Raw genomic sequence first — 17,919 nt, 5'->3', positions numbered from 1 at the left:
GCCGACATGAAACGAAGTACCAAAAAGAGTTTCACGGTGTTCCTTGTAAACTTATTTAAACTATGAAATATTTCCAGTTTATTGCCCAGAGAATTATATCACCAGTGAGACCTTTTTCCAGGAATCTTGCCTCATAGATATTGGATTCTATTTACTATAGCTACCCTTCACCAGGAATAGCCCACTGAAAGCATTTCAGGGATAAATTCTCTACCTCTTTGTAAATACCAATAATCTAGTTCCCTGGAGCTTTAGTTAACAAAAGATGATACTAGGTCTCCTACCTTCTTTTCCTCCCCTGTGGTATCTTTCCAGTGAAGAGAGTAAATCGCCTGACTTAACTTTTTCCTCCCAAGTGATTTCAGAGACAAATCTAGTTTCAATACATAATAAATTCCCCACAAATTTCTCCTCCTCCACTTATATCTTTATGAATATATTCAAATCTAAAGTAATATCCACCAGAAACTGTCCATAAAATATTTTGCATATATTTTATTAATTGAAATGAGACATAGTAACATTCATTTGTTTCATTTGCTTTAGAGTTTAGTACTTTCTAGCTATGAGTAGGAAGGTCTAAAGTGGTTCTGAGGAAAAAAGATTTTAACAAGAGCACATTCAAATGTCTATGGGTTCTTGTGTTAATAAGAAAAAACATACTTTAAAAACATAATTTGCTATGGATATGCATCCAGGGTGAAAATGAACACCGTAATGAGTACAAACTTGCCAGATAATCCTCTCGCCAAGTCGCTACTTATTAGGAGTTCCAATGTTATCAGTGAGTGAAAGGGCTCGTGTTACCTATTTAAGCTCCTTTGAGTGAAGGAGAATGTGTCGAATGCTTTTCATTTATATTCATTACTTCAATTACTTTATTCAGGAGCAAATTTTTACAAACTAAAAACGAAATTTTGGAATGGAACTAAATGTGGATCAGTCTCTAAGGACGGCTTGGTAAGATAGTCTTATATCAGAGATATTTCAGCCTATCCAAGATTAAAAATATAAAGTACTTAAAGTCAGGGGGAGATAGAAATTGCAAGTTTAATTCAGGAAAATGCAGTCATCTTATACTTACTGAAGCTACATTCACGAAATCATCATCTGAGAGAGTTTCTAACATTTCGGAGACAGACGTTCGTATCAGTTTGAGCGTCAATCCGCTCACACTTCCGCTCCTATAAATAGACAAATGGGTCCACACATGTTACTCACCATGTACTTAATCAAGAACATCATACGGAAAGACAACTTATGCACTAACTTTAGATCATTTATATATTATTCAAATAATAATTTTATCTTTAAAAAAATCAGTAGTAGAAAAAGTTGGATTTTTTGATAGCACGAAAATAGTAAGAAAGCTTTCTTCTCTATCAATATCAGCATGTATGTATTTCTAACTGAAATTATCAAAACTACATGTTAAGTGAATTTTAAAAAATATAGATGCTGATGGCATATTCACTCATTCAGGGAATATGTATTAAATACCAGCTCTCTGTTAGCCAAGTTTAAAGTGAGAGGTACGGACGTTGATAGATATAGTCATTGCCTTAGCAAGCCCATTGTTTGATTTGATTAAACCAATAATTATAAAGCCACATAATAATTGTTACAACAGATTTGTGGACAATATGCCTTGTTCTGTACTCTGAAGCAGATATCCTCTAGGGTTTAGTCTTTTTCTTTTCTCTACATATTCTATGATACTTGGTGACCTCACCTATGTACGGAGCTCATCTCTAGGCAACTAACTCCCACTTCTATTAATACATCTCCAGCTCCCAATAGTTTCCCAGTTTTATCATTCCAGCTGTCTGCTAAACAACTAAGACTCAATGTCCAAAATGACAAATTACTCCCAAACATGGTTTCATTTCTATTTGTGTTCTTGGTACCAAACAGGCTCTGTGTCGGTCATCCAATCTGTTTCCCCCTCTCAACCTTCCTACCCATTCAGACAATTTCCCTTATTCATTCCACTTCCCAGTGTTCCCAAAGTAGTGGTCTCCCCTCCACCCTCATTCCTCCCTGGCTCAGTCTTCATTGCACAAAAACACTGAGCTAGAACAACAGCCACTTACTCTATTCAGCTCTTAGTCTCCTCTTCCACGGGCTAACAGGTGAAAATTCTGGAAAAATATCGTGATCTGATACTTTTAATAGCTCATAGTTACCTACTAAATATTCAGCAATCTCAATAGCCCTGCCTTCCCATACTTTCATAATTGGCTTCTGTTCCAGCCTTTTTCTCTCTCTCCTTCTTCCACCTCTTCCAGACAGCTCCCCAGATAGTCTCACCTGTGCCACTTTGCTTCTGGCAATTCTTCCACCTGAAATTCTAATCTCTTTCCTCTCCCCTCCCATGCCTGCCTTGTAAAAATCTTAGCCATAAGGATTCAATCCCAATTATCTCCTTAATGTTTTCCTGACACCATAAGAGAAAGTGCTCTCTCTTTTTTATGGATTCCTTTGGTGCTATGTCATCCTTTATATCCATTACTTTCTGCAGTTACTTTAGTTATTTGTTAATGTGGTCTAGTTTCCCTAATACAAGTGAATTATCTTTGAGATCAGGGACTATAACTTAATCATTTGTGCCTCTGTGTTACCACATTGTATGGAGGAGAACCTTAATATATTTCTGTTGAAATAATTCTTAAAAATAGTATTTCAATTCCTATATTTTCTATCTTGGGATATACATTTGATTTCCACAGAATTTAATATAAGAAATTATTTCTGAAAATTATCTTACATCCAATAGGATTATAATATATTGCATTGCCATTTAGATTTATACTTAAGAAGAATGTCAAGGATTAGCATATGATATAAGATCCACACAATACATTAATTAAAGCAACATGTGGCTTAAATGCATTTTATGGAATACAATAGGAATTACCACTTAAGTGACATTTGTCGAATTAGGTTATCTTCTCTTTTTCAGGTTGGGTTATAAGGCTTTGGACAACTAACTTGAACTTGTTTACTTCAGGTAAAAATGGGAAATTCAAATGTTGATAATTGCCTGTGATATTGATTTAGTTGCCTACAAATTACTAGATTTTGTTTCTTCTAACGAGACAAAGAATATATTTTTTTCTCTTGGAGAATATAATCTAAATACTTTATACTTCATGTTTTAATTCCTTGATATTACTATCACAAAGTAAATCTCTACAGGATATAATCTTTTCAGTGTTCTACATTTGCATTGTCAACCTTATTAGAAAGAGTCTACGCATGCATCTACAATACACACACACATATATCTTTACTCAAAGCAATGTAACAAATAAAATGACCAATATAAAAACTCCTAGAATTCTTTCTTATATATCATCATTTCCCTTGGAAAAGTCCCAGTATTGACATTTAGTATATTTAACATTTACCTACTTTGTGGGCAAATTCCTAAAAGTTAACTGAATCATTAATGACTAAGTGCCAACTAAATGATTTTTCCTTTTTGTGCCAGGAACTGCTTAGTTTTAGCAACCTGGTACTTTAAATATTTTTCAAAATATAAAGTGAAAATTGGAGGCAAATAAATAATGTTTCAAAAAGCTCAGACTTGAGAACTATGCCACAATTTCCCATTCCAACATAGATTCTTTTCTTTATCAATTAAAAAATTTTTGTTTGTTTTGTTATTGTCTTAATATGGCTTCTATATCTGGGTATAAATCATCATAATTACTCTTTTTTTAGCATATCAAAATTTCTAAGTCCCAATATATTACTTTACTGTTAACTACAAATCCTCTTATATTCTCAACATATAAATATGTAATATTTAACTACTCACACATCAACCAGAATAAGCATGTCTTTAGGAGATGCAGCTCCTTGGATATACCTGGAAAAAATACCATATAAATATTTTTTTTCTCTTGCAAAATATCAAACATTGGTATTTGTTGAATTGACATTTATTGATTTCTGAGATAAGGTCTTTCTAAGCAAAGACACACTTCCATTCTATTTCAGTAGACAATGGTCTTTTATTCATATTTTGCAATGTCAGCTTTAAAAAGCTATGTTTAAAATAACATTAGAGATGTCAGAGGCATGGCATTTAAAGTGTTACTTTTTAGATATATGTAACAAAAGATAAAGACATGTATTTTAATACTAGCAGTGAAAGAAATCAACTTTAGAAAGGACATTTTTCTGGAAAAAAATTTATCCTGCACTTCAACTGTTGACCACAAGTTTTAAAAATCGCTCTAGGAAATAACAGATTGTTAAATTTTTAAATGCAAAAATAAACAGAAAAAGAGATTAAGTGCTCTAGGTACATGAAAAACAACATCAAAAAAGAAATATAATAGGCCAATAAAGTAATTTAAAATGGTGCAATATATAATGTTGTTACAAAGAATTTCCAGTGGTTGGTTCTCAAATTTTACACGGCTGAATGATCACCTGGAGAATCAGTTCAAAACCTTGATTCTCAAATTCAACCCTACAGAATCAGAACCTCTGCATTTTAAAGAGACCCTGGGAGAGTTTTATGCAGAGGTTCAGTGATTGCAGGTAAATGACCTAAAAAGCTCATATTGCCTGGCCACAGACTGATGGGGGATAGGGAGCCTGTTTTCTCCAACAGGAAGGACTGCACCTGAACTCAACTTTCTTCTTATCTCTTAGGCCTCTTTGCACACCACTCTAAATCTAACTTCTCAGAAACCTGCCAGACAACTTGCCAATTAGTTTTCAGAATACATGCAGCACAGGTAATATCTATCCTGGACTATGTGCTGACAAAGCAGTTAGAGTTTATAACCTGCACCCATGCTTGTTTCTCTACAATAAGGTAAAGTGGCAGAGTTGCAGGTATATTACCACGGAAGGCAAATCTAGTTCATGCCTAGCATCTTAACACTGATCCTGCTATGCCTTTCAATGGGAAAATGAGAAGACAGAATATTATCTGCTTCTTCTGTTTAGCACCTAGCATTTAGGTTTCCCTGAAAACAACAAATTCCTGAACCCAAACCATGTGATATAATAATTTTTGCCTCTACTCAACCATTGCCCCATAGGGACACATTAGAGACATTAATAAGAACAATATGTAAACCTATCACTACTATATATTGTTGGTGTTTATGTAAATTGCCACTGGGATGTTTAGCAGAACATTTAAAAAGCATTAAATACATGCCTTTTAAATCAAATATTATACTGCTTAGAATTTGAACCCTAGGCAAAACATTAGAAATAACCTAAATGTCCAACAATAGGGGATTTCATAAATAAGTTAACATACAGCCTTCTTTTAAATGATGTTATATTTCTTATCATGAATATGTACTCAAAGGTATTAATATGAAAAGTGTGAGACACAAAATATTTTGCTGTATATAATGTAAACTCATTAAAAATCTATATCCCCACATTAAACACATTTTTAAAAACTCAAATAAAAAACAATAAATGGTTAAAAAAACAAAAAAAATTAATAGCTGTTGCCCAGTGAGTACAATTATGGATTTTTTTTTTTGTATTTTTTGAGTTTTACATTAGGAGAATGAATGGCTTTAGTAGTAAAGAACAAATAAAACTCTTTTTGGAAAAAAAATAAATCCTAAGCTATATGAATATAACTAGCGGCAGCTTTTAGCCTGGGGCCAGTTCTCATTAGCTCACTGCCAGAGGCAAACCATCTTCTACCCTATCTCATCTCTTTGTTAGAGCTCTACTCCAAGTAGACCAAGCCTTTCACTGGAAATCCCCACCAGCTAAAAGAGATTTAGTGCTGAGACAGTTTTTAATATAAAACTTAAAGTAGTCCATTTGAAATAAATATGAGAAATCAGTTCAACAATATTATCATTACCCACTTGAACTCCTCATTTTCATTTACCTTGAATTATATTTACTTATTTAAAAAAGATCACCAGGGTACTTTTAATAAGTAATAGATAATATTCATCCTAATAAGGAAATGATTACCTCCAACTTTTTTTATTTTTATTTTTATTTTTATTTATTTTTTTTTTGTTGTTGAGACAGAGTCTCACTTTGTTGCCCAGGCTAGAGTGAGTGCCGTGGCGTCAGCTTAGCTCACAGCAACCTCAGACTCCTCGGCTTAAGCGATCCTACTGCCTCAGCCTCCCGAGTAGCTGGGACTACAGGCATGCGCCACTATGCCCGGCTAATTTTTTCTATATAGATTTTTAGTTGTCCATATAATGTCTTTCTATTTTTTAGTAGAGACGGGGTCTCGCTCAGGCTGGTCTCGAACTCCTGACCTTGAGCAATCCACCCGCCTCGGCCTCCCAGAGTGCTAGGATTACAGGCGTGAGCCACCGCGCCTGGCTACCTCCAACTTTTTAACAAAAAAGTTAACTTTCTTTTTTCCATTTCATCTCTACACGGCCAGCTAAAAATTCTTACCATGGTCTTCTGCGTACATCATAAAGGTCAATCTTATTTGGAGTTCTGCTATTGTCAACCCATGGAGAAGCTTAAAAGAGAGAGAGAGACAGAGACAGAGAGAAAGTACATCAAAGTATTAGATATGCTCTACAAAAATAATGTAAAACTTAAAAAAAATTACAAAACACCATAAACACATAATTCCACTTATCTATAGCAATGCTCAAATGGGAGATACCATTTTTATGCCCTAAGTATTTTCCTTTTATTAAAGTGGAAAACAACACAGCAGTACCAAAGAAAAATCAACAGAAGTCAATTCCCTTTTTTCATACTATTTCAAAAGTAACATTTAGAAATGGGGTGTTCTGGGTACTAACTTACCTATTTTACCAGGTGTCCAGAGGTTATACATTTTCTTTCCTCTCTACTAGCTGAAAATTTACCATGACAAAAAAATGTATGTGCTGCTAATAAAAATTATACTTTCAATTATTTGCTCCTTTTATTTTCATTCAATGCCACTCTTTCTTGGTCTGTATAAAATTGTTGTTTTCTTGGATTGTTATCACATAATAGCATAATTTTAATCTTCATATTCATATATTTAATAATAGTCCATGTTGAAATTTGAATTGAAAAGTTAAACTATAATTAATATAACTCATAGAAAGCTTTTTTTCTTTAAATTTATTTGAATGATGTGAAGTAATTCAAGTATGGATCCAACCATTTTGTGTTAGTTTCACTCACAGTCTTTATCATTTTTCAGTAATCAGGAAAAAAACTTCTTAATCTAATTGTATTGATTTTTAAATGCAATTAATTTATACTTATTCTAATTAAATCTACACTAAATTAAAATGCTTTACATGCACTCATACCTTAGACCTAATGAAGAAACATAAATGCTGATGAATTGGATGATAATTTTATGCTGAACAAGTCCCTCTCCTTGAACATGTTTAAACTCCTTGGAAAATTCCTAATTCATATGACTTATGCCCCACAATCTATTTTGCTTTTTTTCGTTATTAGAAACTGTGAAAATTATGAAGAACTTTACTAAGAGTCAGGTTTGTTAGCCAATTAAGATAAAATTTGGCCAATTTGGATGTGTCAAAAAAATATATACAACTAAGCTCTTTCTTGATTGTGAAATTTCCTTCTTCTTAGTGGTTATATTATAAAACGATTTATTCATTTTAAATGACTAATCATATTTACACGAAACAGTAAGTTTAAATATAACGTTCCCCCAACAACCATTTACTGACATAGTCAATTCACTGAAATGGTAAATTTACTTGAATTCTTTCAATTTGTATTTGCAGAAACTGGGAGCCAGTGATAAAAAATAGTGTTTTTTTTCCTTTTTGTGGTAGCACTAGAATTAAGCAACAAGCATGCTGCATGCTGGTAGAGAGGTCAATTCACTTTCAATTATTTCTCCATAGTATGTGGCTCTCCAAGTTAAGGTCTTAGCAATACCTAAACATTTAAAGGCATTGTATCCTACTTTCAGTACCACGTTGTGCTGGTTATATTAATATGTTTATTATTGCCTCTCACCTCCAAATGCACCCATCTACCTTGTTCTATGAAAATGATTTGAATCCTTTAAATAATTTTCTTTTACCAGCTGGCACAATTTCAAACTTTGTCAGCAGATGATACAAGACAGACATTGAATAAGAAAATGGTTTTTGCTTCCTACTTCTTGTTTGTTTGCTCACAGGCTCTTGCAACATGTGCAACTTTTCTGGTGTCTGTCTTCCGCAGTGAGAGTCTTTTCTCCAGTGCTCAGCTTCTAAAATATCGCAGTTTCCCGTTTCCCCATGGTCCTGCACCACTGGTAGCTTCACCAGGCCCAGAATCCTATAGTGTTCTCACCTTCTGGCCAGCAGTAACCCTCTGGGCATTTTTGTAGTGGAGGGCTTCAGATGAGACAGCTCAAACCCCAGAGGGTCAAATTCCAGCAAATCCCACCAATGTGACATCACAGTGACCTCTCTGCCTCGAAGGGCCATAACCATGTCCTCTATAAGAAGGTCTGGATCTCAGCCCAGGGGTACTGGGGGATTAGGGGCTCTTCCTTGGGTACTCTGTCTCATCCCTGGGGGTTATTATACAGGGTGTACCAAAAGTTGCCATACATAGGGAAATTGGGAAATTGTAGCTAAAGGTACATTTATAAAATATTCCTTAGAAAATTTTATAAAATTTTTCCTTTGTATGGAGACTTTTTGAACAGCCTGTATATTAGATTACATAACATTATATCTGGTATTCATATATTCTTTAGAATTCTCTGTACTCTAGCCAATCCCTCATTACTCTATTTCTGTCATAGTTAATAATTCTTTATTAAAAATATAACTTTCCCTCTTCAGAATTCTGTGTATTTTTTTTTCCTTTGGTGATTAGGCCAAGACTGATATAAATGGACAGGGGAGAAGGGAGAAATGGTATCAGTTACCACTGCCAGTATAGCAACAGCAACCATGAGTTGCAAGTAGGCAGCAATGAATTTGAGAAATGATTTAATGAAACCAGAATTTCAAAGTTATGTTTAATGTTTAAATTAGATTTCTGAACTGTTTACAGATCACATTCATCTAGGGTTTCTATTTTCATTACAATTACTAATTGAAATTAACTATGATATATATTACTATGCTCCATAAAATTTATATCTTTCTTTAAAGACAGAAAAAAATTTAAAACACAAGAATTTACAGTATGAGCCAGACCATTAAATTGTAACATCATTTATAATCTTATATGATTTATATTTAAAATGTTAATAATCTCCTCAGGAGTTTTCTGAGATATTTACTATTGGGTAATATCCCTTGACTATACTAAATTAAGATATTTATATTATGGTAAAATTAAACAATAAAATTTCTTCTGTGATATTACTAATTAACTTGTTGTAAAATCCCATTGTGGCATTTAAGTGGTATGTTATTTATATAGGCTCAGAATTATGGAAGATCAAGTAGTAAAAAGGATAACCATACATTGCAATTCCCTAAAACAATCAGCTTCATAGTCATACATAGTGAAAGCTACATATTTTGAGAGGAAATCAGAGCTCCTAAAATCTCTGCAAAAAGTGAAATATTGCTCATTTTAGATGTCCCTTTAGCTTTCCAGTAAGATTTCAGGATGGCAGGAGAGAGGAGTGGAAATGACAGCCCACGCTGTGGGCATCTCATTTCTGAATGCTGTTATTAAAGGTGAGAATGATTACTTATGACAATGTTTTTTCCATGATCAAAAATGAACTGACATGTGTCTTTTACTAAAGCTACTGGACTACTTTTCTACTTCACATGATATTTAGGTTGTTCTATGGCAGTTATCAAATCATTTATTAAAGGTGTTTTTACCTGTACATTAACTCAGAATACTGAAATATGTGGTAGAGAAATATTCTTTAGAAAGTATACAGATTTTAGAGCCATTTTCTGGTTAATATGGTCTAGAAATAATGAGATAGTACTAATTTTTCATTTCAGCTACGAGGAAATAATAAAGCAAATAATGATAACATTGAGGACTAATTCTCTTGGTAGAAAAGCCATTTCAAATGACAGCTAATTCCATTTCCAATTACGAAGTTCAAATGCATTTTTCTAATTCTAAAAGACTTCACATTTTGAGTCTCATGAAAATTTTAAAAAGTAAATTTCATACATTCAAAAATGTCTTTAAAAGTTATTCCTTGTCCTTTGCCTAGATGGAATTGGTGGATCATTATTTTAGGCTTGTCACAATCATCTCTAGAGTATTAGTCATGGCTCTGAATTGCAAGCCAAGATAATCAATTGGGATGTTTTTTAAGCCAAAATTAACTCATCGAATATATATTGCCTGGCTAAAAGTATTTCCAGAATGGATTCTCCACAGTCCCTACTTTGCATCAGGGCTCCCACATCCAGGTCCAGGGTAGGTAAGTCTCATGAGTGTGGATTATATATCCACACCGAGGTGCCCCCAAAATCTAGGAAAGCAAACAGCTGGCCTCTTCAGATTTTCAGTTATCTGCTTCCCAATAAAGATTTTAACCTGAGAAATACTCAAAATATATATGACGATTCTATATTAGTTATGGTCACACAAAGTACCTTAATGAACAATCCCAAATCCTTCATGTTTTAGCACAGTGAAGTTACGTCTCACTCATATAACAGTCTAAGTTAGAGATTTCTAGTCATGGGGTGGGGAGAGGGGTAGATTCTGCTACCAGAGACTTAAAGCTTTTGCCTTCTCCAACTCTTGGCTTCCAGGGTCATGCAGGGTATTGGGCATGTAGCTGCTGGATGGAGGGAAGAAATGTAGAGAAGGTGCACTCAAGGCATAAGAATCTCAGGCTTGAAGTGACATACAATTTTCATTCATTTTCTGTTGATAAAAACCAGTCACATGGTGCTGCACAGATGCAAAGGAGGTCTGAGAAATGTAGTCCATGGTCCCACAGTCTTTTCCAAAGGAAAACTTCACAATAGAATGAAAGGACAGAACTTTGGTGAGGAGCTAGCAACCTTTGTCACAGGGACAGATGGACAATTTAAAAATGAGTAATGTCCACTACTTATTAACCTCAAACTTTCTATACTCGCCAATGTCTTGGAGTAAGCCAGCATTGAGAGGAGGGAGATGAAGGTGGGCTAATTTCAAAATCTGGTAAATAAATAAAATATGTCAGACTTAAGAATTATTTCCAGACTAAATTTTAGGACTGGAGTTGCTTGCACAAGAAATTCATTGGAAGAAAACAACTAGAAGCGAACTGGGCATCATTGTTGATGTTTGAATTACTAAAGAAATCACAAACCTAGTCTACAGAAATGTCGTAATTGACCCTAAAGCAACTTTTGGGCTCTAATCCTGCACCAGAAACAAGCTATAAAAGCTTTTTAGTCCCAAGAATACCCCTTCAGATGTGTCAGAAAATATTTTAGACAAGAGAGTTACTCCCACAGAACACTACTAGGAACAGACAGATGGGTGAACCAAGAAACTTAACTTTATCCAAGAGTAGGAGGTCTTTGTACTTCTTGTCTGATGGAATGGAAGATGATGAATACCATGGATCAATGATTCTTCTGTATTTCTTTTTCCAAATGGGACTTTTTTATTATATCGACCCCATAGACATGACCACTGTATATTAGATATTTAGGGAGTGATGGGAATAGGGTGAGGAAAATATCTGGTATTCTGATGTATTTTAAGTAGTCAAATTAGGAAACGTTTTACCTGATGGTGAGAATTGCATGTGACCCAGAGATCCTGGATTTTGAGCTGTATGTACTAACTTGCTGGGACTTTGGGTCATCTATGGGGAGGAAGTAAGTGTGCTCTATGTGTGGGGAAAATGCTATGCACAGATGCTTGAGCTGTCGAGGAACAGACTGTGACAGGGCTTCAATATACATTTTCTTCTTCCTTCTTGTAATAGTACCCCTTCAAGTATTAGTTGATTGCTCTGTAAAAAGCTATACTTCTTACTCTCTCTTGCCGTGATGGTCCATGGGCTAAAATTCTAATAGATGGGCTGAGAGCAGAAGTGATATATGTACAACTCTCTAGCCGTGCTGGTTTCTTTCCATTAATCCCCAAGCCCTTCTTTTGGCCTCAAGTGTGACTGTGGTGGTTTTGAGCCAGATTTGATGAGGACAACAACCTAAGAGAGATGACAGATGAAGCCTCAGTTGCTGGACAACCTCATGAACAAAAGTGGCTCTAACCAACTGGTTTATCTATGATGTAGGAGTTTTAACTGAGGGTAGTTTTTTTTTTTTTTTATATCCTTGGTATACTGTCTATTGTTTAAGTGATTGAATCAATATATGAGAACTTTTCTCAATCACACAAACCTGGGTCAATTTTGAAAGCTATGAAAAGATGTAGGAGGCAAAATTTTCATGGGGTGTTTTAAATCTGCTTTATTGTTTTTTTTTCTTTCATTCCTATATACTCTTAGGAGACTCTTATTTTGTCCTCAGGAAATTGCTTATTGCTATATAATATTTATAGTGCTAGACTCTTGGTAGCTTTGATGTCTACCTTATCTTTTATGTATCAGTACTGGATTAGGGGGTGGACATATATCTCTGAAAATTAATTGGTCCCAAAATAATGGTCATTCTGAGATTAAGTTTTCAAAGGCTGAATGACTGAAACTTTATGGCTTAGAACCACCAAAATAAGATTCACAGGCAGAGAAGATAAGACTAAAAGGCCCATGTGCACATACAGTAGTAAAACTCAACAGAAACCAAGCAGGTGGGAAAGGGGAGAAGGGGGTCAGGTAAAATCACACCTAATGAGTACAATGGGTATTAGGGGCATACCAATATGTAACGAATCACCTCTACCTGCAGTTGCATACATTTCAATGGTTTTTAAAAAGGCATATGCAAAATAAATTTTGAAAGAAAACAAAATTTTATAGCTGTTATTATACATATAAAAATAAGGTTCTCTCGGAGAACAAAATAAAGAAAGATTGGTTTGAACAACGCTATTATATGAAATGTGGTGTTTGCATTCTATTTTGAACTATGGGTAAGATGCATACAACCAGAGATGGGCTCTAGGCACAAACCACATAGAGATATGAAAAGAAAGATTTGTAGAATATAAAATAAAATAGCAATTAAACAAATAAAAGGGGGGAAGGCAATATAGGAGTAAACAATGAAGGTTGAAATATGTACTGAGAGATAAAATTGGAGATGTAGGTAGAGTTAGCATTTTTCCATGGTCTGAATGCCATAGTAACAGAGCCAGATGCTGTTACCTGAATGATACCAGCTTGTATAATTTTACAAGAGAGCTGATAATCTAAGCTGTAATACAGATCACTTCTTAACAATTTTGTTAGATATCTTTTTGCATTGCATCTGAACATATTTACAAGTTTTCTGTTTCACCCACCTGTGAGCTTCTCCAAAGCAAAATTCTCTCTTACTGGGATTAGAATTTCCAGGATCCTTAGTGTTTTCAGAAACAGGAATTTTGCCTTCATCTTATCAGTCTTCCCTCTTTTGCCCAGACTTACCTACATGACTTAATCAAATAACTTTTGAATTTTAATTTTGTTTCTGAGCAATGAAACTCAATATTCAGGATGTTCAGATGATTTTATTGTATTGGCTGGAGAGTGACTTTTATATTCCCACTGTAATATTTCCAGAAGTCTTCTCCAACTTCTTATAGATAAACAAGTGCCAAAAACTCTTATAGAGATACATGGTATTACAGCCAAGGATAAGTACACCACAATTCTTAAAATAAAAGCCCTTATTACAAAGTAGTTTGCTGGTAATTCTGCAGATGCCAGATAACACACGTAAAACATTTTCACTTAACGTAAAGCGGTATTTGTCTGTCAGCAGGATTAGCAGATAACAAGGACAAGTTGTGTGGCTAAGTGTAATATTCAATAAAGTAAATGATACACAGAGATTTAATCATTTAGATGGCCCATATGTTGTCATTAAGTGGCTCAGAAATAAGCGTGAGCGTGGTTCTATGAAGGCATGGGAGGATTTGTTGGAAAGTAATTTTAGATATGTGCTACATAGAGAAAAATGTGAACTCTGACAAAGAAACAGGTTCCCTATTTTTGTAAGCAAATAAATCCAATTAGATGATAATGACACATTCCTAAAAACAAAAAACAAATTATGATTCTAGTAGGAACAAGTTATCTGTTTTCTAAAAATCCAATCTTCTTAGATGATGGTGATAATTATAACACACTTCTTAAAAAGTTTATATTTAGTGTACCTGACAAAATGCTTAAAGTGTTTGAATTTTTGACAAAAATCTTTTTTAGTTTTTCCTAATCAAGTAGACTGAACATAATTGCACAGCAAAGATGTTCTATGCACCCAAGAACTAATAGCCTAACCTACAGAAATTTAGTAGCACATAAAGAAAAAAGATTAAGAGATATATCTTAGAAGTTGAAAACATCTAAAGTTTTTTGGCAATACTTATTTACACATTTTATATATAGTGTTATCCCCAGTCAAATTATAAGCAACTTCCATTTTCATGTTAGCATCCTATTTAACTACTCTAACCTGTAAGCAATAAAACATTTAGTCAATTTAAATTAGACTGGATCCATAGTTGATATTAAAGCGAATAATTATTACAGCCCTTACCTGCAAAAAAATAATACAGACCCAGATAAGAGATGAGGTTCTGCAAAAGGCAACAAAAATGAGGCTACAGAATCACCTCTATAAATAGGGATTAGCTGAGAACTTCAAAATAGTATGTCATTATTTGGTGCATATACAAGATGTATCTCTCATACAACACAACTGGTGAATAGCAAATAGCAAAGCAAATCATATAATTAGAATACAAACTCAGTGCTTGAATGCAAACAAAGCTCTTTGTATCCTCCTGTCAAAACCTCAAACTTTACTGTACTAAATTAATCACTTACTTCCAAAACATTATAAAAATGCTTCTGATATTTAATTTCAGTAAACAGCCCCAGTATCATCATAGCCACACAAACTAAAAATGATAGTCAATTACAATCTATGTCAGTCATTAAATTCTTTTTTTTTTTGTAAAGACTCTGATATCCTCATCATTTCTCTCCAAAGATTTTTTTTTTTTAATTCCTAATTTATCCCTTGTTCGGATCTTTAAAATTCCACATCTGACCATTATAATAGCATGCCTTCTGGTCAAGCTTCCCTAAGTCTTCTTCCTTCTAAATCAGAATAAACACTGCTTCAATCATTGTATTCCACTGCCCAAAATGCTTACGGTATTTTGCCTACACATTAAATCTCAAACTATTGTAATATTCAAGGCCACATAATCTGCCTTTAATAAAACTTTTTATTTCATATTACTCTTTTTCTGTAAGGAACTATTGGATTAACTAGGCCCATTAGCCTCCAACAATACACGTTCATCTCCCTCTATTTTTACTTAGTGTCTTCCTTCCTTCCCAAAAGGGTTTTGCCTTCTCTTCTTCACTGACTTGATTATCAATCCATAGTTCATAACCCTCTCTTATGACTATAGTCTATAATTACCTCTTCTTTTTCAAAACTCCTATAGCAAATCTATTGCTACAGTCTAAGTTATTTGGCATTTAATTATTTAATGATTTGTATTGCAATCTAAATTTAAGATGTATTTAATTTAGATGAATAAGTTTGGATCCCTAATTAGATGTAAATTTTCTGGAAGGCAGAAACAACTTGCTATCTTAAAACTCAGATGTGCATATATAACCAAGGCAGAGATGCTTTTGTTTCCCAGGATCTCTTCTCCCCTTCTTACTTAGTACAGCCCCTAGCTGGGTACATGGCCATCTTGAAGGTAACTGTGACCATGAGACCACTAAATTCTGGCCAATATCAAATAAGAGGAAATGCTTTATGTGAACTTCCAGGAAGTTCCCTTAAAAAGAGGGGAGAGGCAAGAAGATTGCTTGAGGCCAGGAGTTTGAAGCCAAGCCTGAGCAAAAGAGAGACCCCATCTCTATAAAAAACCAGAAAAATTAGCTGGGCATGGTGGCATATGCCTATAGTCTCAGCTACTTGGGAGGTTGAGGAGGAGGATGGCTTGAGCCCAGCAGTTTGAGGTAGCAGTGAGCTATGATGACACCACTGCACTCTAGCCTAGACAACAAAGTGAGACCCTGTCTCCAAAAAAAAAAAAAAAAAAAAACAGGGGAGATATAATGAGATATAATTTTTTGTTCCATAAGAAAGAACACAAATAACAATGGTCAACCCTGAGGCAGAGGCCACACTCTGAGGATGACAGAGTGACAGAGAAATGAGATCACAGTGTGGACCCCTTATATGTGTAGCCGCCCTACCAGCCCTAGTGTGTGTAACCCTGATTGACTTGAGTAAAAAACAAACTTCCGTAGTGTTAAATTCACAATTATTTTGGATTTTCTGTATTTGGTAGCTAGTATGAGGCCTAACTGATACACTGGACTTTAATAATTATTAGCATAAAAAGGTAATAATCACTTCAATTTAAAGTTTGTTTATAAAATAATCAATAAACATTAAATACATTTATAGTTAAACTATGTATCTGTTCACAAATATCAAAGTAAAAAACATCAGGCATTTTTAAAGATAATTGACTAATGAAAGCAGTACTTCTATAAATACCATAAATGTTGAGGCTCTACTGTCAACCCATTTTCTTCTAATTGGCTAGAAATCTATCGAATGCTTCCTTTCTGAGTCAACGAAAAAGGATTCTTTGGACTACCTTGTCACATGCCATTAATATTTGATGTTTAAAATATTCTTAAGCTATTTTTCAAAAAGTGTTACACAATTTAAGTACAATTGGCTACTTATATAGGGGGAAAAGTCACTTTATAGACTTTGTAACACGGGTTCTTTTGCTTTTATTTCAGCAAAATTTTAGCAGATATAGCAGCAAGAAAATATTTCCCAGAGGTGTATTTAGCACTACCTCAATATACATTAGGTCACTTTATTATAATCTCATGGTTTATGAAATGAACAAATGAGGTAAAGCACAGGAAGAACAAATGATTAATAAGATATTAAGTAAATGTCATATGGAGATGAAGTAGATTTTAGTTTTATCTATCTTGTTTTATAAATGCAACTAACTATCCACAAAGAATAAGTGCTGCCTACATTGGCATTTCAATAAGCCACTGATTCCTAATTACAATCCCAATTACTGCAGTAATTGGTACAATTTCAGGAGACATTAATAGGTGAAATGAATAGTTTGTACCTATAGTTTTTATGATGTGTAAGAATTTACAAAGTTGCTAGCTACTGAAAGCAGTTTTAATAGCTTTAAAGTTAATTTAGATAAATAAATTAAGAGCTTCTAAAGGAAAGAACTCATAAATTAACCTGATTTTACAGTAAGCACATATTCAATGAAGATGTCATTAGATTTGGGTTCCAGCTTTATCTATGGCAAGAGATATCTGTATGACTTGGCCAAACCACTCTAGTTATCCTGCAAAACAAAGACTACACTTAGCAGGCTATAAGCAGATAAAGTTAGTGCCTGCCCTGGATATCATCTGGTTTAATCATCTCAAGTTACTGGTGAACAAATAGGTACAGAAATATAACTTGACTTAGCCAAAGTACAAAAAGATGCTGATGGCAGTTTTTATAGGAACCAGTAACTCCTCACAGTACAATGTTCCTTTTATCATAACACACAGTCTACCTACCTACCAAGTTGGAGAAAAGAAAGGGGATGAAAGGAGAGGCTGGAGGAGGAGGAGAAAAAGAAAAAAGAAGAAAGAGGAAGGGGAGAAGAAAGTGGACAGGAGGAAATGATTATCAAAACTTATTTCCACACACATCAATGAAATCAGAAAGAAGGTTCATGTTCAGTCCAAGGACAGATATTAGAGTTCAAATCTCTACTAATTACCAAACAAATTACTTTTCAGAATTAGCCTGGAGAGGTACCTTTGCATTAGGCCAGCAC

The 17,919-nt window shown here is 34.2% G+C and overlaps 1 protein-coding gene across 7 annotated transcripts in view; it reads right to left on the bottom strand.

Annotated features, from left to right (window-relative positions):
- The window catches only part of CACNA2D1 (calcium voltage-gated channel auxiliary subunit alpha2delta 1), a 474,506-nt gene that overhangs the window by 110,462 nt on the left and 346,125 nt on the right, over positions 1–17,919 (bottom strand). For all 7 annotated transcript variants that reach the window (XM_069461262.1, XM_069461263.1, XM_069461264.1 and 4 more), the window contains exons 8-10: positions 6,421–6,490; positions 3,824–3,874; positions 1,085–1,184 (exon numbers count right to left, since the gene is read on the bottom strand). In XM_069461262.1, coding sequence (XP_069317363.1) covers positions 1,085–1,184; positions 3,824–3,874; positions 6,421–6,490 — 221 coding nt within the window. The remainder of the gene's footprint in view (positions 1–1,084; positions 1,185–3,823; positions 3,875–6,420; positions 6,491–17,919) is intronic.

The sequence above is a fragment of the Eulemur rufifrons genome, chromosome 29 (genome assembly GCF_041146395.1).
Source record: "Eulemur rufifrons isolate Redbay chromosome 29, OSU_ERuf_1, whole genome shotgun sequence".
Classification (NCBI taxonomy): Eukaryota; Metazoa; Chordata; class Mammalia; order Primates; family Lemuridae; genus Eulemur; species Eulemur rufifrons.
The sequence above is the reverse complement of the archived record's forward strand: the minus strand, read 5'-3'. Positions and strand labels throughout refer to the sequence as shown.